Source organism: Stegostoma tigrinum, chromosome 6 (genome assembly GCF_030684315.1).
Source record: "Stegostoma tigrinum isolate sSteTig4 chromosome 6, sSteTig4.hap1, whole genome shotgun sequence".
NCBI lineage: Eukaryota > Metazoa > Chordata > Chondrichthyes > Orectolobiformes > Stegostomatidae > Stegostoma > Stegostoma tigrinum.
In genome coordinates, this window is record NC_081359.1 from 106,093,086 (window position 1) to 106,115,567 (window position 22,482).

The 22,482-nt window shown below is 44.8% G+C and overlaps 1 protein-coding gene across 2 annotated transcripts in view; it reads right to left on the reverse strand.

Annotated features, from left to right (window-relative positions):
* Positions 1–947: 947 nt before the first annotated feature.
* myo7aa (myosin VIIAa) overlaps positions 948–22,482 on the reverse strand; it is a 152,878-nt gene continuing 131,343 nt past the window's right edge. Inside the window, exons 43-49 of one of the 2 annotated variants that reach the window (XM_059646833.1) lie at positions 20,984–21,052; positions 19,722–19,828; positions 17,495–17,680; positions 14,227–14,343; positions 12,888–12,971; positions 9,457–9,576; positions 948–5,424 (exon numbers count right to left, since the gene is read on the reverse strand). In XM_059646833.1, the coding sequence (XP_059502816.1) occupies positions 5,335–5,424; positions 9,457–9,576; positions 12,888–12,971; positions 14,227–14,343; positions 17,495–17,680; positions 19,722–19,828; positions 20,984–21,052 (773 nt within the window). In that variant the 3' untranslated portion in view covers positions 948–5,334. The remainder of the gene's footprint in view (positions 5,425–9,456; positions 9,577–12,887; positions 12,972–14,226; positions 14,344–17,494; positions 17,681–19,721; positions 19,829–20,983; positions 21,053–22,482) is intronic. The other variant, XM_048532748.2, reaches the window with a different exon arrangement.

The following is a 22,482-nucleotide window of genomic DNA, read 5'->3' on the forward strand; positions in this document are numbered from 1 at the left end:
GGTGCAACACCTGCCCATTTACCCCTCCCTCCCCAGTATCCAAAGGGCACAAAACATATCTTCCAGGTGAAGCAACACTTCACCTGCACTTCCCAGAATCTAGTCTACTGTGAGCAGCGAATACAATGTGGTCTCCTCTACAATCGGGGAAATGAAGTGTAGATGTTCTGCGAAGTGGTCACCCAGTCTATGTTCTACTCACATAGAAGAGAAAAAGATCGAACTTCAGTTGCCTACCACTGACACACCATCCTCTTCCCTGGCCAACATCTGTCTCTCTGGCTTGTTGCAGTGTTCCAGTGAAGCCCAACGCAAGCTGGAGGAACAACACCCCATTTCCGCTTGGGGAACCCTACAGACCTCGGAACTCGAGTTCAAAAATTTTAGGGCTTAAACATGCCCAGCCCCCTACCCCACACACCAGGCCTTGTTACCACAGACTGCCATTACACACCCACTGTTGTTAAGTCACTAACAGACTCATTAGTAACTATTCACTCTCCTAGCCCAATAATTAGCTTCTGTCTAACTGCTCTTTTCTCTCTCTCTCTCTTCTCCCCCCCCCCCCCCCTCTCCCCTATCATTTACTCCCTTCCCCATTCCCCTCCTCTTTTTCTGCATAAAATCTGACATTTTCCCAGCCACCATCAGTTCTGAGGAAGGGTCACTGAACCCGAAACATTAACCGTTTCTTTCCTGCCAGAGCTGTTGAGCTTTCCCAGCAACTTTGTTCTTGTTCTGTGTCATAAACCAGGCAATGTTTCTGAAACATTTGACGTGTGTCTTGGAGATATTGGATAGATTATTTCTTTACTGTAAGATCTCAGGGTGTCCCTGTGCAGTGATTTGAAAATAAGGTGTAGAATGAAAAGTCCTTTGCATTGCATCATATACAATACTTTACTTTTGTGAAAAGATGCACATGACAAAGAAATTGACATGTTGATTTTAATATTAAAATAGCTCACTATTACAGCTAATTCATGCTCTCAGAATACCAAACTTTACAGCTCCTTGTATGCTTTACAAACAACTGACTTTAGACAATTTCTTCAGCTGCTCATCAACCACACACTTACTTGAGTGAGCAAATAACTTTGTCCTGTGATCCCAAAAGACTGAAGTAAACTGTGTGGAATTAAGTCACAAGTAAACCTTGATCCCTCAATGGCAGAACAGTCTAAAAAAGGGACTGAATACCCCAATACTGTTCCTATATTCCCACCAGGTAGCCAGCCAAGGACAACACAAGTCATGGAAATTACTGACAAATGCACACAGACACATTCTGCACATGCGTTTGGAGCAGAGGGGCTGGGATCAGGCAGGTGCTGGTCTTTCACATTTCTCAAAACTTTCTCCCAGCCCTCCTAAATCAGATCCCATCAGCACACACTCAGCACACACAAAAAAAAGGGACAAATGCAATGGATCACAGGTATTTAATGCACAAAGGTGATACACTCTGAACAGATACAAACTGCAGACACTGTTAGACACACAAATGTATTTGACCCCTGGGTTGGGAGAAAAATCAAACACTGTCTTGAACTAGCATTTAACCTCACAAACCATGCATCCACACAAGTGTCACCATTTTTGTTTTTTTAAGAAGTCACAATATAACAGTTCATTTATTAACTTTTTTTACAAATATATTGTTCATATACCAGAGACAAATGGTTTCTTTTATTTACACTGGATTAATGTATTGGAGGTGGATGGGAAAGAAGCCAGCAACAAAATAAAATGGCTTTTTAAGTTTATTCTGAGCCCTACACCTGTCTCTGGTGCAGCTTTCAGGTACCACAGGCAGGGAATGAGCAAAAACAGTAAACTCACAGGAACTGTGCTTTTATGGCCTTCATGAGCTAGTACACTGTCACATTTCAAGCATGCCAAAGTTCACCAGCTCCTGCCCTCATTGCATTAGACATTAGTATTGCTCCAAGCTGTCACTGCTCTGCTCTCCTCCCCTTTCCATGCACATTAGGCTGGGCCCAGTGATGTAAACCTCAAACATTCTGTATGCAGGTACTCCTAAATCGCACATCCACACAAATCAAAGGTGGGCAGCGTAACATCAAATACTTTCCTAAGGCCAGGGACTGGTTGTGAAGTGGTTTGAGACGTAGAGATGGCCAACAGGCAGGTAGAAATGGGAAACCATTGTAGCCATTTAGCATCCAGCCTTTTTTGTCTCATTACAAAGGGACCACAGTAAAGTCTTTTAATAAAAGACATGCATTTTTTTGGGTTACAAAAGAACGCAAACACGTTCAGTACTTTTCCCTCTTAGAGACCTTAAATAGACCTGTGCTGGTTTAAAAAACCTTTACTTCCCTGGTTACTAGGGTCAGACAGGAGGCATCAAAATAACTAACACTGGAACTACAGCATCTGACTCAGAAGCCACCATATGGCAATATAGTTTTAAATGTGGCCTTATTCCAAGTCCAGCGTCCCTCTTGGTTTCTAGGCTCTATACCTAAAAAACATTAGCATCCCAACCAGACAGAGCCCACAGCATTCGCACTTTATGAGTAATGCCAGCAGGCTCAGTGGTGCACCCTTGTGGTCAGCATTAAAATCAATCTTTTGGGAAGGCCATTCTAACAGAAAGCGACAGCATCTCCTGAGCTTGAGACCCACTTCAGAATGAGTTGGCAGCAATAACGGAGGCATTATGAGCTGGGCAGAAAAACCCCCGAAGACTGAGAAAAACACAAAGGACATAGGGACAGCTGCAGAGACTGCTGCCAGGTGGGGGGCGCGGGGAGGAATAACATCCCCGCAGCCTCCAATAGAAAAAACTGCTTGACCGCAACAAAAAAAATCAAACCAAACTCCATGTGTCATCTGAGATATGGTTAAAATCGCAGAGAGACAGACACGAGGTCAGTTGTGAAATCAGTTTCCCCAGTTTTTAGTGCAGTGTGACAGCAGAGTGTTGTGCGTTCACGGGGGAGGGGGGGGTGGTTAAGTAGTGGCTGCAAATTGGTGGTTTCATGGATGATCTGGGAGAGGAAAAGAACCAAAACATAAAAAAAGGGAGCAGACCAATCATCTCTTGTGATATCTGTGTATAGACTCAACAAATGGTCATTTTAAAAAAGGACATGATTAGTTGAAACATTTTCACCCACTATTAAAACTGACTCACAGAGCAGGATAAAAAATAACATCTTAAATGTTGCAGTTATGTAGTGACAATGTAACTACAAGACATGGGAGCCAATCACCCACAGCTAGTTGTACTTCTAACCAAACAACATCCTACCTATAGGCAAAGGAATGCCAATGTGATTAAAATAGAATCTAGTTTGCTTATAAAAGGCACAGAGGCAGTGGAAGTGAGAGCCCAAAGTTGAATGGGACTCGGGCACTTGGAGCTAAAGGGTTTTGTTCCCTTTGTTGGGAGCGACTGCTGAGCCAAGTCAATCTGACAAGTTCTCTGTTGAAAATGTAATCACTGGACCTCAGCCAAATTTGCAAGCAGTGTTTCAGTTGACATTGTTTATAAACAAAGCTGCACCCATTCATTGGGGTTAAAGGTGGATTGGTTGGAGTGCGCAAGGAGTCACGGCTTGGCAGCAAATCAGAAGCTGGCATACCATTGCTGATTGTGATGGACAGGCCCAGTCCGAGTCCAAGTCCTCGGGGAAGGAGGAAGCAGAAGGAGAAGCGAGGGGAGAAAAAGGAAGTGGCGGGGGAGAAGCGAGACAGGCAGCAAAAAGAAAAAGGATGCTTTAGGATGTGGATCTTTCGTCAGTACGCAGAAGCTTCCACCAGCTATGTAGGACCAAATGTGCTGTCTGTCCAGACATCTGACTTGAGCATCCTCAGGTCATTTCTTGTGTGCTGTGCTCAAGGACAGACTCACTGCCAGCCAGCCAGGGATATACAGCTTTACTGTGTTAGGGCAAACACAGTGGAGGGGGGAAAACAAAAGTAATTGGGTTTTGTGAAACTCTGACTGCAAGAATTACAAACCAGAGTCTCCAACTAAAGTTATCCAGCAAATGGTTCAGGTTAAAAACACGAGTTGAAATTTCAACAATGGGTATTTTTTGGTAATGGTGTTACGAGTCTAAGAGCAGGGCTGGGTAATGGAAGAGGAGCACTAACTGCAAAACCTGTCCTAGGGGGTAACGTGACTAAGTGTTTTATTTTGGTGCAGAGATTAAAGATGAGACATGAACAGGCCGAAGCCGTGACCCATCGATGCATAATCCCAGGTGGCTATGAATGTGAGGGACAATAATACGATCCTATGGTTAATCCAGTAATTAACCCACAGCAAACACCCTCTGTTAACAAGAGGTCAGTTTTCTTGGCTTTAAAGGAAAATGCATGCATTTCAAATAAGTTAGCTGCACACAAACAGCTGGAGGTGAATGAGGAGACAGGTTAGATGATAAGACAACAAAGAAAATACAAAACACCTCACATGCAAGCAATTCCTTTGCATTTGGAGGGAGTCCAGTCATTTCACCAAATATACAAACTGGGGACTCTGCACTGGGGGCTACAACTGTGCACAACTAGACCAGGGACTCTTCTGAAGGCAGGAATTTTACCCATGGGCAAGGCAGTCTCCAGCTGCTATCTCTGGGCCCGCTACCACACAGTTAGAGAGAATGACCACACCACACTGAGATTTGATGCACTGCCAGTAATCTGGGCCACAGTTACACAGAAGCTACACCACAGGCATCAAAAAAAAACCCAAAAATGACTTGGCTCTTTCCGAGAAAGGACATAGCAGAATGAGTGCAGAAGAGTTTGCAAAAACAAGCTTCCTTCATCGGCCTGGAGTTCCATTCTTTGGAATGGGAGGTCACTAAAAGCCTGTGCTGTAGGCCTGGACTTCCATCAGAGGAAGAGGTCACAATGAAGCAGCCTGTTTTATATGTCTAGATTTCCTTTGTCAGGTGAAACGGCCACAATTAAGAATCTTGTTTTGTGGGTTCGGATTACCTTCAGAGGAACAAGTCACAATGAAGCAGCCTGCTTTGTAGGCCCAGTTTTCCACTGTCAGAGGAAGAAGTCACAATGAAGGAGCCTGCCTCGTTGGCCTTAATTTTCTGTTTCCGTTTGGATCATCATTTTCCATTTGAGTGACCCTAAAGTTAAGTGTTTCAAAACATGCACAACAAACGCGCACACTACAAATAGTCATCCTCACTGGACGGAGTGTCCGGGCTGCTGTCAGAAGACTCCTTCTCATACTCCAGACTTGGGTGGAGAATGTTTTTGTCCAACTACAAGGGTTTCCCACAGGCCTCAAAGTTGGATTACCTCATTGGCCCAGATCCAGTAGTCAATGTAAGTTCACTTACTGGCTTTAGTGCTCCACTCCTTGTTCATAGAGGTCAGCATCTGACTGATATAAGATGTTAATAGGTCATCCATTTTGTATCCCTGTTGTGAAGAAAACAAGAGTTTTGTCTATTAAATGGAAAGAAAGAAAGAAAGATACACCTCAAAACAAAAATTGCAGTTGAAGCCTGTATGGCATTGAAAAACAAACAACAGGAGTAGGTGGAAAGTAATCAGCCCTTCTAGCCTACTCCACCATTCAATAGGATCATGGTTCATCATCCAACTCAGTACCTTGTTCCTGCTTTCTCCCAATACCCTTTGATCTCTTTGGCCCCAAGAACTATATCCAACTCTTTGAAAACATTCAATGCTTTGGCTTCAAAAGCCTTGTGTTAGATAATTCCATAGGCTCTCTACTCTCTGGGTGAAGAAACTTCTCATCTCAGTCCCAATGGCCTGCACTGTATCCTTAGGCTGTGACCCAAATATCAGGCCACTCAGCCCATAGCCCACACTGGTGATCATGCTCCACCTGCCCCTCCATCTCACCTCACCACGATAACCCTCTGCTTTCTTCCTGTTTGGAGATGTGCAGTTCATAAATTTCTCAAAAGACTTTTGAAAAAGAAAATGAGCCCAGCATCAAATTGGAGAGGTGGTAACTTGACTCACTGCCAGCCAAACTCTGCAATAGATAGCTTGCATTTGTAGAGCACCTTTAGCCATACCTAGTTGTTTCATAGGAAAGTTAAGAAACAAGATGCAATTTCATCAAAAAGAGCGCTTCCAAAGTAGAGAGATTTAGGAAAGAAATCCCAGAGTTAAGGAAGTACACAGTTGAAGGTTCTACCACCAAAATGATGCAGGCATGGGGAAGGAGATGTGTCCAGAGTTGGAAGAGCACAGATTGCAGAAAGTTGTCGAGTTGAAGAAAATTTAAGGGAGCAAGGAATTTGAAAACAAGGATGGGAATTTGACAAATGGAGGGCTTGATGGGTTAGGAGGCTGGAACCAATGTCCTAATGCCGTTGAGAAGGATTTAAACTAATGTGGCAGGGGGGAAAAATCGGAAACAAATGAGGTGATTAGTAGACAGTAAGGAGGTAGTAACTAGATAATGAAGTCAATGTGACTATGTGGAAGAGGAGGCAGAGAGCAGATGATGAATGCAGAGGAACAGGTGGTCTAAGTGCATTTGTTTCAATGCGAGAAGTGTAGTAGGTCAGGCAGATGAGTTTAGGGCTTGGATTAGTATCTCGGATTATGATGTTTTGCTATTACCGAGACTTGGTTGAGGGAAGGGCAAGATGGCAACTAAACATCCCAGGATATAGATGCTTCAGGCAGGATAGAGAAGGAGGTAAAAGGGGTGGAGGAGTTGCATTACTGGTCAGAAGACATCACAGCTGTGCTGAAGGAGGGCACTATGGGGGACTGTAACAGTGAAGTAATATGGGCAGAGCTCAGAAATAGGAAGGGTGTGATAACAATGTTGGGGCTGTACTACAGGCCTCCCAACAGTCAGTGTGAGATAGAGGCACAAATATGTAGACAGATTATGGAAAGATGTAGGAGCAACAGGTTGGTGGTGAAAGGAGATTTTAGTTTTCCCAACATCGACTGGGATTCACTCAGGTGTTAGGGGTTTAGATGGAGCAGAATTTCTAAGGAGCATCCAGGAGGGTTTTCTAGAGCAGTATGTAATAGTCCAGCTCAGGAAGGGGCCATACCGGATCTGGTGTTGGGGAACGAGCCTGGCCATGTGGTTGAAGTTTCAGCAGGGGATTACTTTGGGAATAGTGATCACAATTCCATAAGTTTTAGAACACTGACAGACAAAAACAAGAGTGGTCCTAAAGGAAGAGTGTTGAAGTAGGAAGAAGGCCAACTAAAGCAAAGTTCAATAGGAGCTGGGAAATGTGGATTGGGAGCAGCTGTTTGAGGGTAAATCCATATTTGATATGTAGGAGGCTTTTAAAGAGAGATTGATGAGAGTGCAGGACAGATATGTACCTGTGAAAATGAGGGATAGAAAGGGCAAGATTAGGGAACCATGGATGACAGGTGAAATTGCTAGTCTCACGAAGAGGAAAAAGAAAGCATACACAAGGTCTAGGCAACTGAAAACAGACAAAACTTTGAAAGAATATCAGGAATGTAGGACCAATCAAACGAGGAATTAAGAGGGCTAAAAGAAGTCATGAAATATCTTTAGCAAATAGGGTTAAAGGAAAATCCCAAAGCTTTTATAAGGAACGAGGGTAACGAAAGGGTTGGCCCACCCAAGGACAAAGAAGGGAAGTTACGTGAGGGATCAGAGAAAATGTGTGAAGTTCTTAGCACGTACTTTGCGTCGGTATTCACCAAGGAGAGGGACATGATGGATGCTGAGGTTAGGGATAGATTTTGATTGCTCCAGGTCAAGTCAGCATGGGGGGAGGTTGGGTGTTCTAAAAGGCAATAGGGTGGACAAATCCCCAGGTCTGGATGGGATCTATCCCAGGTTAATGTTGGAAGCAAGAGGGGAAATAGCTGGGGCATCCTTGAGCACGGGTGAGGTCCCGGAGGACTGGAGAATTGCTGATGTTGTCCCTTTGTTTAAGAAGGGTAGCAAGGATAATCCAGGTAATTATCGACCGGTAAGCCTGACGTCACTGGTCGGGAAGCTACTGGAGAAGATACTGAGGGATAGGATCTATTTACATTTGGGTGAAAATGGGCTTATCAGTGATAGGCAGCATGGTTTTGTGCAGGGAAGGTCATGTCTTACCAACTTGATAGAATTCTTTGAGGAAGTGACAATGTAGATGGATGAGGGAAGTAGATGTCATATACATGGACTTCAGGAAGGCATTTGATAAGGTTCCCCATGGTAGGCTGATGGAGAAAGTGAAACCCAGGGTGGGGTCCAGGGTGTACTAGCTAGATGGATAGAGATCTGGCTGGGCAACAGGAGACAGTTGTAGTGGAAGGGAGTTTCTCACAGGGAGAACTGTGACCAGTGGTGTTCCACAGGGATCTGTGCTGGGACTACTGTTGTTTGTGACATCCGTAAATGATTTGGAAGAAGGTGTAGGTGGTCTGATTAGCAAGTTTGCTGATGACACAAAGATAGGTGGAGTAGCAGATAGTGAAGGGGACTGTCAGAGATTACAGCCAAATATAGATAGACTGGAGAGTTGGGCAGAGAAATGGCAGATTGAGTTCAATCCAGGCAAATGCAAGGTGATGCATTTTGGAAGATCCAATTCAAAAGCAAACTATACCATAAGTGGAAAAGCCCTGAGGAAAACTGATAGACAGAGATCTGGGTGTTCAGGTCCATTGTACCCTGAAGGTGGCAACGCGGGTGGATAGAGTGGTCAAGAAGGCATACAACATGCTTTCATTCATTGGCAAGGGTATTGAGTACAAGGGTTGGCAGGTCATGTTGCAGTTGTATAGGATTTTGGTTTGACCACATTTGGAATATTGCATACACTTCCGGTCGCCACATTACCAAAAGGATGTGGATGCTTTGGAAAGGGTGCAGAGGAGGTTCACCAGGATGTTGCCTGGTATGAAGGGTGCTAGCTATGAAGAGGGGTTGAGTAGATTAGGATTATTTACATTAGAAAGATGGAGGTTGATGGGGGCCTTGATTGAGGTCTACAAAAATCATGAGGGGTATAGACAGCTTCTTGTTATCCACCGTTTCTCCCCAGAGTAGGGGACTCAACTACTAGGGATCATGATTTCAAGGAGGGGTGAAAATTTTAAGGGAGAGGTGTGTGGGAAGCTCATTATGCAGAGGATGGTGCCTGGAATGTGTTACCAGCAGAGATGGTAGAGGCAGGCACGATAGGGTCATTTAAAATGTATCTACACATATCGATATATGAATGGGCCAGGAGTGGAGGGATACAGATCCTTGGAAAATAGGTGACAGATTTAGATAGAGGATCTGGATTGGTGCAGGCTTGGAGGGCCGAAGGGCCTGTTCCTGTGCTGTAATTTTATTTGTTCTTTGAGTCAACATAGACAACAGGGGCGATAGGTGAATGGGATCAATTGCAAGAAGCAGTACAGTTTTGGACAAATTCCGGTTTACACAATGCTTGCTAAGTTTTGAAGCAGTTGAGTAATACTTACCAGAGAGGTTTCACACAGGAGTTTGCTGCCTCTCACCAGGTTCCCAATGGTAATATGGAAGTATGTGTTACCACTGCTCCAATTAGAAATCTTGGTGAATGGATGGGTGGTCAGAATATCCTTAAAAAGAGAAAAAGAAAAAAAAGAGATGTACAGCAGAAACAGACCCCTTGGTCTAACACGTCCATGCCAACTTGATAGCTTCAATTAATCTAGTCCCATTCGCCAACATTTGGCCCATATCCCTCTAAACCCCTCCTACTCATATACCCATCCAGATGCCTTTTAAATGTTGTAACTGTACCAGCCTCCACCACTTCCTCTGGCAGCTCATTCTATATACACACCACCCTGTGTGAAAACATGGTCCCTCTGGTTCTTTTCAAATCTTTCCCCTCTCACCTCAAACCTATGCCCTCTAGTTTTAGACTCTCCCTACTGTGGGGAGAGAAAGACCTGACCATTCACCCTATCCATGCCCCTCATGATTTTATAAGCCTCTCGAAGTTTACTCTTCAGCCGCTGATGCTCCAAGGAAAATAGCCCCAGTCTATTCAGCTCCTCCTTTTAATTCAAATCCTCCAATCCTGGTAATATCCTTGCAATCTTTTCTGAACCCATTCAAGTTTCAGGACATCTTTCCTTTCGCAGGGAGGCCAGGAATGAATGTAAGGTTAACCTTTAATGTAATAAAGAATGTAACCTTTAATATAAGGTTGTTAAGAAAGTATATGGTGTTTTGGCTTTCATTAACAGGGGGATCGAGTTCAAGAGCCGCGAGGTTATGCTGCAGCTCTACAAAACCGTGGTGAGACCACACATGGAATATTGTGTCCAGTTCTGGTCGCCCTGTTATAGGAAAGATGTGAAGGCTTTGGAGAGGGTGTAAAGGAGGTTTACCAGAATGCTGCCTGGGCTGGAGGGCTTGTCTTACGAGGAGAGGTTGACTGAGCTCGGACTTTTCTCTCCGGAGAGAAGGAGGAAGAGAGGTGACCTGATTGAGGTGCACAAGGTAATGAGAGGCATGGATAGCGTCGATAGCCAGAGACTTTTCCCCAGGGCAGGATTGACTGCCACGAGGGGTCATAGTTTTAAGGTGTTAGGAGGAAGGTATAGAGGAGATGTCAGAGGGAGGTTCTTCACCCAGAGAGTTGTGAGCGCATGGAATAGTTTACCAGTGGTAGTCGTGGAAGCGGAGTCATTAGTGACATTTAAGCGACTGTTGGACATGCACATGGACAGCAGTGAACTGAGGGGAATGTAGGTTAGATTATTTTATTTTTGGATTAGGAATATTCCACAGCACAACATCGTGGGCCGATGTCTACAATAGACCAGCAACTCCTTGGATCACACAACACTTGCAGGTCTCAAAAGCGACAGGCTGAGACGGAAAGAACACTCCAAGAGAAAAAAAACCAAGTCATTTGGCACCATCCAGGAGAAAAAGCAGCACTTTGACTGATGCCACATCCAAACATTCACTCCCTCCAAAACTCAGTGGCAGCAGAGGCCCTGCAGAAATTCACCAAGGCTCCTTAGACACTGCCTTCCAAACCCGTGACCACTTCCATCAAAAAGGGCAAAGGCAGCAGATACATGGGAGCACCAGCCCCCGCAAGTCTCCTCCGAGCCACTCACCATCCCGACTTGGAAACATATCACCATTCCTTCAGTGTCACTGGGTCAAATTCCTGGGAATTCCCTGCCTTGTGGCTCAACCCACAGCACGTGTAGCAGTTCATGAAGGCAGCTCATCTGCACTTAAGGGCGGCACAGTGGTTAGCCCTACTGCCTCAAGGGACCAGGGTTCGATTCCAGCCTCAGGTGAATGTGCAACCTCCACACATACAGACATTCTCCCCACACGTGCACAGGTTTCTTCCAGGGAGCTGTGGACATGCAGGCTAGGTGGATTGGCTATGGGAAATTCAGGGTTACAGGGTGGGGGGAGGTGGGATGCTATTTGAAGGGGCTGCTTCCACGCGAGTTTCTGCGATTCTGAAGAGCAACTGTGGATAGCCAATAAAAACGGTGGTTACACACCCCATGAGTGAATCAACAAAATAAACCTTATGATGCAAGGTTATACAGAGAGTGGGGCATAGTAATGCTAGAATAGATTTATTTATTTATTTTTCATTCATGGGATGTGGCCATCACTGACCATTGTTATCCATCCCTAACTGCCCAGAGTCAACCACATTGCTCTGGGCCTGGAGTCACATGTAGACCAGACCAGGTAAGGACAGATTTCCTTCCCCTAAAAAAATGAACATTAGTCAACCAGATGGGTTTTTCCTGACCATTAACATGGTCACCACAAGACTAGCTTTTTATCCTTGATTTTTAAAGAATTCCACCAATTGCCATGATGTGATTTAAACCCGGAGTCCCCAGAACATGAGCCTGTACTGCTAATGTAGTGACATTACCACTGCACCAGTAAAGCAGGCTCCTTTACCACACATCCTCACGTTAACATGTCTCTTATTTTCAAGCTTTAAACGGTCCGCCAAATGCCGGTAACAATTTTACAAAAAGTTCGAGTGACACTTTAGAATAAATTTCAGTGCATTATCAGCAGCAGCAGCTCAAGTTGATTTTACAGTCCTTAGGGATTAAAGAGGTCAGAGAGTATGGGGAAAATGCAGCACCAGTAGGAGTTAGATGATCTGGCCATGATCATAACAAACGGAGAGCAGAATTGAAGGGCCGAATGGCCTATGCCTATGTTCACTGTTTCAATATTAAGAGTTGATGGTGCTGACATGATACAAGCTGTGTGGCAAATCAATGCATGGAACATACCTCCGTTATATAAAAATACAGCATTGTGGAAATAGGGCCTTGGGCCCAATAAGTCCACACCAACCATTAAATCAACACACCCAGACCCAACACCCTATAACCCCTCCTAATCTGCACATTCCTGCACACTACAGGCAACTTAGCATGGTCAATCTACCTAGACTGCACAACTTTGGACTGTGAAAACCAAAGCAAACATGTAGACATGGGGAGAACTTGCAAACTCCACACAGGATCAGCCAAGGGTGGAATCGAACCCAGGTCCCTAGTGCTGTGAAGCAGCAGTGCTAACCACTGAGCCACTGTGCTAGCCTACTGCGCTGAATCTATAGTTTTGAATATATACACCGTTCATCCATCTCAGCTTAGAGACCTGCATTTGTTCAGTTATCTGGAGACTTGCTGATTTGTACCTGGACTTTACGCAGCTGGTTCCTGCAACAAACCAGAAACAGGGTATGGTGGACACAATATTGGCACGTTCACAGCAACCTGTTGTTTGGGGAGATATTTACACAGCACTGATTGTCACCAGTTAGATCTAATCATCAGCTGAGCCTTTGGGTCGTTGTGGGGGAGAGCGGAAAAAGAGGGAGAATGAGAAAAGATAGAAACGTTACCTTTGTCTTCAGGTCAATCAGACTCACTCCGTGTTTGTTGATCACAATCAAGAGGATCTCTGGGTAATTTGGCTCAGTGGTTTGCTGTTTAGAAAGCACAAGGGAAACAGAATGTCAAAAATTATTCAATGCTTGGTTTAAAAAAAAAGGGAGAGAAGCACGAACAAGAGGGAAGGGCTCACGAGAGGCAAAGGGGAGGAATGAAAGGCGAGTAAGTTGGGATGTCATGTTGCAGTTGTATGGGATGTTGAGGAGGCTACTTTTGGAGTGCTGCACACAGTTGTGGTCACCCTACTATGGGAAGGATGCTACTAAACTGGAAAGGGAGTAGAAAAGATTTCAAAAGGATATTAGCAAAACTGGAAGGTTTAAGTTATAAAGGAAAGGTTGGATAGGCTGGGACTTTTTCCACTGGAGTGTGGGAGGTTGAGGGGTGGTGATCTTATATAGATTTTATAAAACGATAAAAGGGGCATGGATAAGGTGAATGGCAGATGGTTTTTGACCAGGACGCAAAAGCAAGAGTATTTGCTCACTTCAAGCTGGAGACCTGTTCCAGGAAAACCTTGCCGTGGTAACCAGTGTAAACACATGCGTGGTGTGCTTCATATGAACCGACTGAGACTGAAAGGTTTGGAGAGAAATGGGTGAAAACGCAGGCAGACAGGACTAGTTTAGTATGGGAATGTGGTCAGACCAAATGGTCTGTTTCCATGCTGTACAGTTCAGAGTCTAGGTACAACCACCCTCTTCCTCCTCTCAGTCGGTTCATATGAAGCACACCACGCATGTGTTTACACTGGTTACCACGGCAAGGTTTTCCTGGAACAGGTCTCCAGCTTGAAGTGAGCAAATACTCTTGCTTTTGCGTCCTGGTCAATAGTGCCACTGAAATCTAAATCCATCCCACATCTCACTTTCAAACACTCCAACGCTGGTCAAAACTTCTGAGGAAGGGTCACTGGACCCAAAACGTTAACTAATTTTTCTTTGCAAGTGCTGCCAGACCTGCTGAGCTTTTGCAGCAACTTCTGTTTTTAGTCCAGTGCTAGTGTGCGCGTGTCTGTCTGAGAGCGTGTGCAAGTGTGTCTCTGCGGCACAATGCGCAAGGGGGTGGGGTTAAGACAAGAAATTGGCAGAAGTCAAACGGTGCTCATTTGAAGAGCTGAAGACAACAGTACAAATGGTCATCGGCATCAGAACTCAAATCCTGAATCATGGGCAGATGAAAGATTCTGGAGGGTCGTCAGTTTAGTGTCCAGATTTTTTATTTTGTTGCTCTTCCAACATGTCATCTTCGTGTGAATGAAATACCAAGTAGAGACAGGCAGCCTCTTACCTTGACCTCAAAGAATGCTGATCCAAATGTAGGCCATTTATAGATAATCTTCAGGAACGATAGTTTAGCGTCTTCCCGTGATTTTCCTGCTTGTTTGTTGTAAAAAGCTACAATGGACTGGTGTTCAAAAAAAGAAAGAGAAGAAAAAATTAGTTGTACATTCAGATCCCACAGGAAATGACAATAAGTAGTCATATGGCCACAATATGTTCAGAAGGTCCTTTAGCCTGTTTGATCCCCCAAGCCTAGCAGAATCCCTAGTGTGAAAACAGGCCATTTGGCCCATCGGGTCCACACCGACCCTCTGAACAGGATCACACCCAAATCCATAACCTACTTTAGTCATGGGAAATCCACCTAACCTTCATATCTCTAGACTGGGGGAGGAAACAGCAGTGCTAACCACTGAGCCAGCCAGCAATCTATCCATTAAAGCTGTTCTTGACCGATCTACTCAGGCAGATGGACAGTCTTGATTAAACTCATCTCCTTGTTGACAGTTCTGAACCGAGTACTATATGGAGTTCTGTATTGAACTCTAATTAGACCAAAACACAAAACTCTTGGTGGGTTGAAGTGACCACTTCAGGAAGCAGAGCTCAAGATCGGGACTGACTCTGCTGGGACGGTACTGAGAGTGCTGCGCTGTCACCGGCAAATTCTTTTTCATTCTTTAATAGGATATGGACATTGCAAAGTTTTACATATTTATTCATGGGATATGGGCCCAATGCCCAGAGGGCAGTTAAGAGTCAACCATACTGCTGGGGGTCTGGAGTCACATGTAGGCCAGACCAGGTAAGGATGGCACTTGCCTTCCCTAAGGGACATTAGTAAACCAGATGGGTTTTTAAGGCTCTTAAACCCTTTGTTTGTAAACTGAATTCAAATTGCCACAGCAGGATTTCAACTCATGTCCCCAGAACATTACTTGGTCCTTGGATTAATTGTCTAGTGATAATACCACAAGGCCATTGGTGACGATGGTCACCATTCATTGGCCCATCTCTAACTGTCCTGAACTGAGTGGCTTGCTGAAAGATTTCAGAGGGAAGACAAGAGCCAACCACACTGCTGTGTGTAGGGCAGTTTGGATAAGAATGTCCATAAGAGGGCATTAGTCAACCAGTTAGGTTTTTCCTGACAATCATTGAGTGCTGTAATAGGTGCAGTTTTGCAAGGCCATTGAGATCTTCAGCCATTCGGCCCATTGAGTCAGTGCAGATCAAAAGACAACTGCTTAACTGTTGTCATCCCATTTTCCAACACTGTCCATAGCCTTATATACCTTGGCATCTAAATGCCTGTTCAATGTTCCAGATTCCCATCACTGGGTGAAAACAAAAAAAGTTTTTCACATCCCCTTTTAACCTCCTGCTCTTTACTTTGAACTCTATGACCCCGATCACTGATCCTCCTAAGAAGGAACATACCTTCCTGTCTATCCCATATCCCTCTTTTATCCATCTCAACCTCCACAACACTAAAGGAAAACAACCTGTCTCTTCACAACTAAAAACTCTCCAGACCAGGCAACATTCTGGTATATCCGCTGTGCATCTTCCCCAGCGCTACCACATCCCTTCTAGAAATGTGGGTTCCAGAACTACACATGATACTCTAGCTGTGGGCCTAACAAAGGTTTTACACATTTCCACCATAAACTTCCTGTGATTAACTCTATACCTCAGCTAATGAAGGCAAGAATCCATATGCTTTCCTAACCACTTTATCCCCCTGTCCTGATACCTTAAGAGACCCGTGTACATACACATCAAGGTCTCTAATCCACTGTGCTTCCCAGGGTCCTAAAGGTCATCATGTGTTCCCATGACTTGTTAGTCCTACTAAGTGTGCATTACCTCTTATTGACTTGGATTGAATTTTGTCACTGATCAGCCCATTTATATCCTCCTGCAATCTAAGGCTAGCCTCCTCACTATTTACCCGTCACAAAATAGAAATCTGGAGCAGCTTTGTGATGTAATGGTTAGAATCTCACAGCACAGAAACTGACCCATCGGTCCAACCGGTCCACACCAACCATAATTCCAAACTAAAACTAGTCCAACCTCTCTGCCCTTGGCCATATCTCGCTCAACATTTCTTATTCAAGTGCTTACCCAAACGCCTTTTGGCATGTTGTAACTGCACACGCATCCACCATCACTTCTGGAAGTTCCTTCCACTCGAACCCCACACACAAGTTTTAAAATCCTTTCTCCTCTCACCTCAAGAGATGCTTCCTAGTTTTGAACTTCCCCACCCTTGGGAATAAGCAAAACACACACGGTTTGTCGCATCTATAGTCCTCATGATTTTGAGCCTCAATATAAAGGTCACCCCTCAACCTCCTACACTCCAGTGAAAGTAGTCCCGGCTTATTCAGCATCTCCCAAAAACCCTCCAGTTCCAGCAACATCCTGGTAAATCTCTTCCGAGTCCTTTCCTATAACAGGGCAACCAGAACTGGAAACAGTACTCAAACATACCTCACTAACACTGTAGCTTTCCTGCTCGGCCTGTTATGTTCATCCAGCTTCACACAGTGTTATCTCACTAACACTGTACAACCTCAACATGAAATCCCAACTCAAAAAAAGGAGTGAATGAAGAAGACAAACATGTTAAAACACCTCTCTCATCACCAAGTCTACATGGACGATTACCACCTATAGCAGGACTTAGTGTTAATGTGTGATAAATGATGTTACTCCTTGAAGAGTAAACATGAAGACACTTTGGATTTTGACCAGATGGGCCAAAATAAAGGCAAACTCAGGACAGCATCAAGCTGTACATCAAAAGCAGCCCCTTTCCTGGAGACTGTCAATAAAGATTGCGAACGGAATGCCAAAGGGTAAATTCCATCATCTGCCTGAACCTTGCCCTGTGGATTACTAGTCCAGTGACATTACCACTACCCTGCCTTATCAAAACTGTCAGATTTGATGATGTTTCTAACAAACGTCGCCCATTTACCTCCACCATTCTAGACAGTACAAACCCCCTACGATGACACACCACAATGTGGTTAACTCCTAGCTGCCCTCTGAAGTGGCCTGGCATGCCACGCCACTAGGCAGGTGGCAATACCTTCTAGGGGCAACAATTGAAATGAGAAAATGTGAGAACGCATTTGGGCAAGAGGGAGAATACAGGCCCAAACAGTACAATTTTGAGGGGAGTCCAGGGAGCAGAGGTTGGCCTCAGGGCAAAAACGTCACTCTCCCATTCTCAGTAAAAACAAACAAGGATAATCTCTTACCCGCTTCCAGTCGTCAGGTGAGAAGTGCCGGATCAGATCCTGTGGCACCAATTCCTTCAGCATCTTGGGGATGTTTGGGAATTGGGACTTGTCATCCTCGAACTTCACCCTGTAAATGAGTGCCGCCAACTGCAGCACATCGTCACGGGAACACTTGTGGTAACCGCGCAGGTACTTAGGCAGCTCCTGAGAGAAGGAAGGGAAAAGCATGTCTGAGGGTCCAGGGGCCTTTGCAGGCAGGTAATGATGAAAGAGCAGTGCTCTCCCAACCAGGATCCAGTCCAACAGTTAGCTTGCTATGGTATCCGAATGTCAGCAGGCAGGTCAGATTCAAGGCACAAAAAAAAACAGAAGTTGTTGCTGGAAAAGCTCAGCAGTGTCCGCAAAGAGAAATCAGAGTTAGCGTTTTGGGTCTGGTCACCCTTCCTCAGAGGAAAGGTCCTGAGAGAAGGGTCACCAGACCCAAAATGCTGATTTTTCTTCACAGATGCTACTAGACCTGTTCCAGCAACCTGTTTTTGTTTCAGATTTACAGCGTCCACCGTTCTTTTGGTTGTTGCTCAGGTTAAGGTTCGTTTGGCTGCCTTCTCAGTCCTGCTCTGTCACTCTCTAATCTTAAGCGAGCCTGAGCTTTGGTGGTCCTCAAGTCACTGGGTCAGAAGGTCCGGCGTTTGAAGCCTACTGTCAGGTTCCAGGGGCTGGTGTGGATACCAAACCAGAGTCAACCTCCAGCGCGAGCCACAAGAACGTGAAATGTGGCAGAGGTCGGTCATTCAGCCCATTTCAAGATTCAAACCCTACTAGAGGACTTGAGTGGAAAAAAATCAACAGCCCAGTACCAAGGGAGCACTACAAAGGTACTGTCCGAGTTAGGTTTTATTGTCATGGGCACTCAATACAGGAGTGCAGAAAAGTACTAATATTGCCACTCCCAGTGCTATATTAAGCAGAAAAATAAGGTTTAAAAATTTACATGACAGTCCCTTCTTAGATGTTAACCCAATGTCTCGTCTCATCTCAGGCAGACAAAATATCCCATTGTGCTTTTTTAGAGAAGAGCAAGATAGTTGTTCCTTTGTGTTACTGTTTAATAGCAAGGGTACTGGAGACCCAATGAAATTAGTGAATGGGTGATAAGTCACGTGTTATTTAAAAAAAGCGACAATTGAGGGAGCACGGCATTGGATGTGTGGGCGAATATCATTGGGTGTGTAGAAGTTTGACTGACTGAGGAGTAGAACTCAGGCTGGAACTATCCAAGCCGGGACCCTTTAGCCAGCATTTAACTCTGGCATTTAAACATATTGGCCAGTATTTATTCCTCAAATCAACTTCTCAGAAGCAAATCATCGCCCAATTACATTGCACATGGTGAGATTCCCAAAACCGCAACATGGTTGCAGCATTTCCTAAAACGGCTACACTTCAGTGCTTCAACATCGGTGAGTCACAGTCTGAGGATAGAGGGTAGGCCATTTAGTACTGAAAGGAGAAGAAATGTCTTCACCCAGAGAGGAGGGAGCTTGTGGAATTTTCTGACACAAGAAAGTGGTTGAAGCCAAAGCACTGGAATTTTTCCAAGGAGTTAGATGTAGCTCCGAGGGCTAAAGGGCTGAAAGGGAAAGAGGAGAAAGTGGGGACAGGGACTGAGTTCAATGATCATATTGAGTGGCAGAGCAGGCTCAAAAGGATCTATCCTGCTCGTGTTTTCTATGTTTTTCTGCCTTTGAAGATGTCTGGTGGTGGAGGTGATGTATAAACAGTAAACTCGCTGCAGTAAACGGTTTCAGGGGCAGAACAGCAAATGCTCCTGTCCTGTAGTTCACCAAAAACAGCATTCGGAATATAAGAGATAATGGGAACTGCAGATGCTGGAGATTCCAAGATAATAAAATGTGAGGCTGGATGAACACAGCAGGCCAAGCAGCATCTCAGGAGCACAAAAGCTGACGTTTCGGGCCTAGACCCTTCATCAGATGAAGGGTCTAGGCCCGAAACGTCAGCTTTTGTGCTCCTGAGATGCTGCTTGGCCTGCTGTGTTCATCCAGCCTCACATTTTATTATTTGGAATATAAAACTGCAACACAAACCGTAATCCTTCAAGAGCTGGGAGTCAGCAACCAACCAATTTACCAAGTAATCGAGTACATCCCCGAGCTCAAGGATAGTGCGCAAAATGTCTCAGAACTGAAATTTCAGGGCAAGCCAGTCAGTGATACCATGATACCTGGTAATAATGAAAGATGGAATCTGCCATTGGGTCCTTTCCAGGAACTGTATGTGTCCATAGTTTCTTCATGAAGAAGACCTGGTATGTCAGAGAAGGCATTACACCTAGAAAAAAAAGTACAAAAACTGACTTGGATTTTGCTCTGAAAAGGACTGAACTAATAATCCTGAAAGCAGCTCAGATTTTTGGGGGGCGGGGGGGATAATGCCAAAAACCCATGAAGCTAATGTGACCCCAAAAACATCTCTGCCAGCTGTGAGATTTGGTAGTCATCTTCATCTGCTCACTCAAGAGCAGTCTGCAATTCAACTGTGCCCACTGTGGGTAGCACATGTCTCAATCTGGGAGATAGCAAGTTCAAATCCCCACTTCGGGAACAGGAACACATTGCATTCGGTCCAATCCAGAGGTGATGCAGCAAGTATTCAGGGTTCTGCTTGAGGACATGCCTACTTAAACCAACATCCCCTCTTCACCTCCTTTGGTAGGGCAGGAAAATACTTTTCCCTGGTGCACAGGAGGCTGAGGGGTGACCTTACAAGATCATGATGGGCATGGTTAGGGTGAATTGCAAAGTAAGTCTTTTCTTTGGGGTAGGGAGTCTAAAAACTAGACAGGATAGGTTTAAGGAGAAAGGTTTAAAAAAAGGAACTTGAGGGGAATCTTTTTCATACAAAGAATGGTCTGTATGTGGAATGAACTTCCAGAGGAAGTGGTAAATGTGGGTACAGTGACATTTTGATAATTACATGAATAGGAAAAGGTTGAGGGGATATGGGTCAAACACAGGCAAATGTGAATAATTTAGTTTAAGAAACTTGGTTGGCATGGATGTGTTGGACCAAAGGGGTCTGTTTCCATGCTGTATGACTCTCTATACCTTAATTAACAGAAGACCATCGCTGCTCTTTGTTCCACTGCGCTATTTTGAAGAGGTGCAGAGGTTACTTGTGTTATTCCTCAACTGAAGGAAATAATCTGGTCCTAATCATCACGTCACTGTTTTGGAAAGAGGGGTGGGCCATGCTGCACACAGGTTGCCTACATTACAACAGTAATATCACTTTGAAAATAATCTACTGCAGGAATGTTTGATAGGGTGGGGAAAGTCACTCCGAATCAAGCCAACTAACTTGTTCAAAATAAAAATCAAAGTGTGATGGATATCAGAAATCTGAAATAAAATCTGTGGATGGAGCAACAGAGTAAACATTTCAAAATGCTGGTTTGGAATGTCAAAAGATGATTAACAGCCTTACCTGTTTCTGCTTCAGCAAATTTGCTTGCCTTCTTTGGCAGTATAATTTGGATAAACAGGAGGTTATTCACTTTGGAAGCAAAAAACGAGAAGGCACATTACTACCTGAATGGTTGGACGGGGTGGGGGGGGGGGGGGTGGGGAGAGAGGAGGACAGGGGACCCATGTGCACCAGTTACTGAAGGTAAGCATGTAGGTGCAACAGGTAGTAAAAAGGCAGCAAAATGGTGCGTTGGCCTCCATTGCAAGAAGTTGAGTACAGGGGCAGGGATGTGTTGTTGCCGTTATACAGGGCTTCGGTGAGGACCACACCTGGAATACTGTGTGCAGTTTTGGTTTAGGTTTTCTGAGGAAGGAGGCTCTTGTTCTTGAGGGAGCACAGCAAAGTTTCATCAGACCGATTCTGGGGATGGCGGGTCTGACGTACGAGGAGAGATTGACTGCATTGGGACTGTTTTTGCTGGAGTTCAGATGAACGTGTGTTTTGGGGGTGGGGGGTGGTGAGATCTCAAACTTAAATTCTAACAGGACTGGACAGGGTAAATGCAGGATGGTCCCAATGGTGAATGTGTCCAGAACCAGGGGTCACAGTATGAGGATTTGTGATAGATGATTTAGGACAGAGAGGAGGAGACATTTCAATAGGCAATAGGTGCAGGATTAGGCCATTCGGCCCTTTGAGCCAGCACCACCATTCATTATGATCATGGCTGATCATCCACAATCAGTATCCTGTTCCTGCCTTATCCCCATAATCCTTGATTCCACAATCTTTAAGAGCTCTATCTATCTCTTTCTTTGAAGTATCCAGAGATTTGGCCTCCACTGCCTTCTGGGGCAGAGCATTCCATGTATCCACCACTCTCTGGGTGAAGAGGTTTCTCCTCAACTCTATTCTAAATGGCCTACCCCTTAGTTTTAAAACTGTGTCCTCTGGTTCTGGACTCCCCCCATCAGCAGAAACATGCTTCCTTCCTCCAGAGTATCCAATCCCTTAATAATCTTATATGTCTCAGTCAGATCCCTTCTCATCCTTCTAAACTCAAGCATATACAAGCCCAGTCACTCCAATCTTTCAACATATGATAGTCCCGCCGTTGCGGGAATTGACCTCGTGAACCTATGCTGCACTCCCTCAACAGCAAGAATGTTCTTCCTCAAATTTGGAGACCAAAACTGTACACAGTACTCCAGGTGCGGTCTCACCAGGGCCCTGTACAGCTGTAGGGCCTCTTTGCTCCTATACTCAATTCCTCCTGTTATGAAGGCCAGCATGCCATTAGCTTTCTTCACTGCCTGCTGTACCTGCATGCTTGCTTTCATTGACTGATGTACAAGGACACCTAGATCTTGTTGTACTTCCCCTTTACCTAAATGAACTCCATTCAGATAGTAATCTGCCTTCCTGTTCTTGCCAAAGTGGATAACCACACATTTATCCACATTAAACTGCATCCGTCCACTCACCTAGCCTGTCCAAGTCACCCTGTATTCTAATAA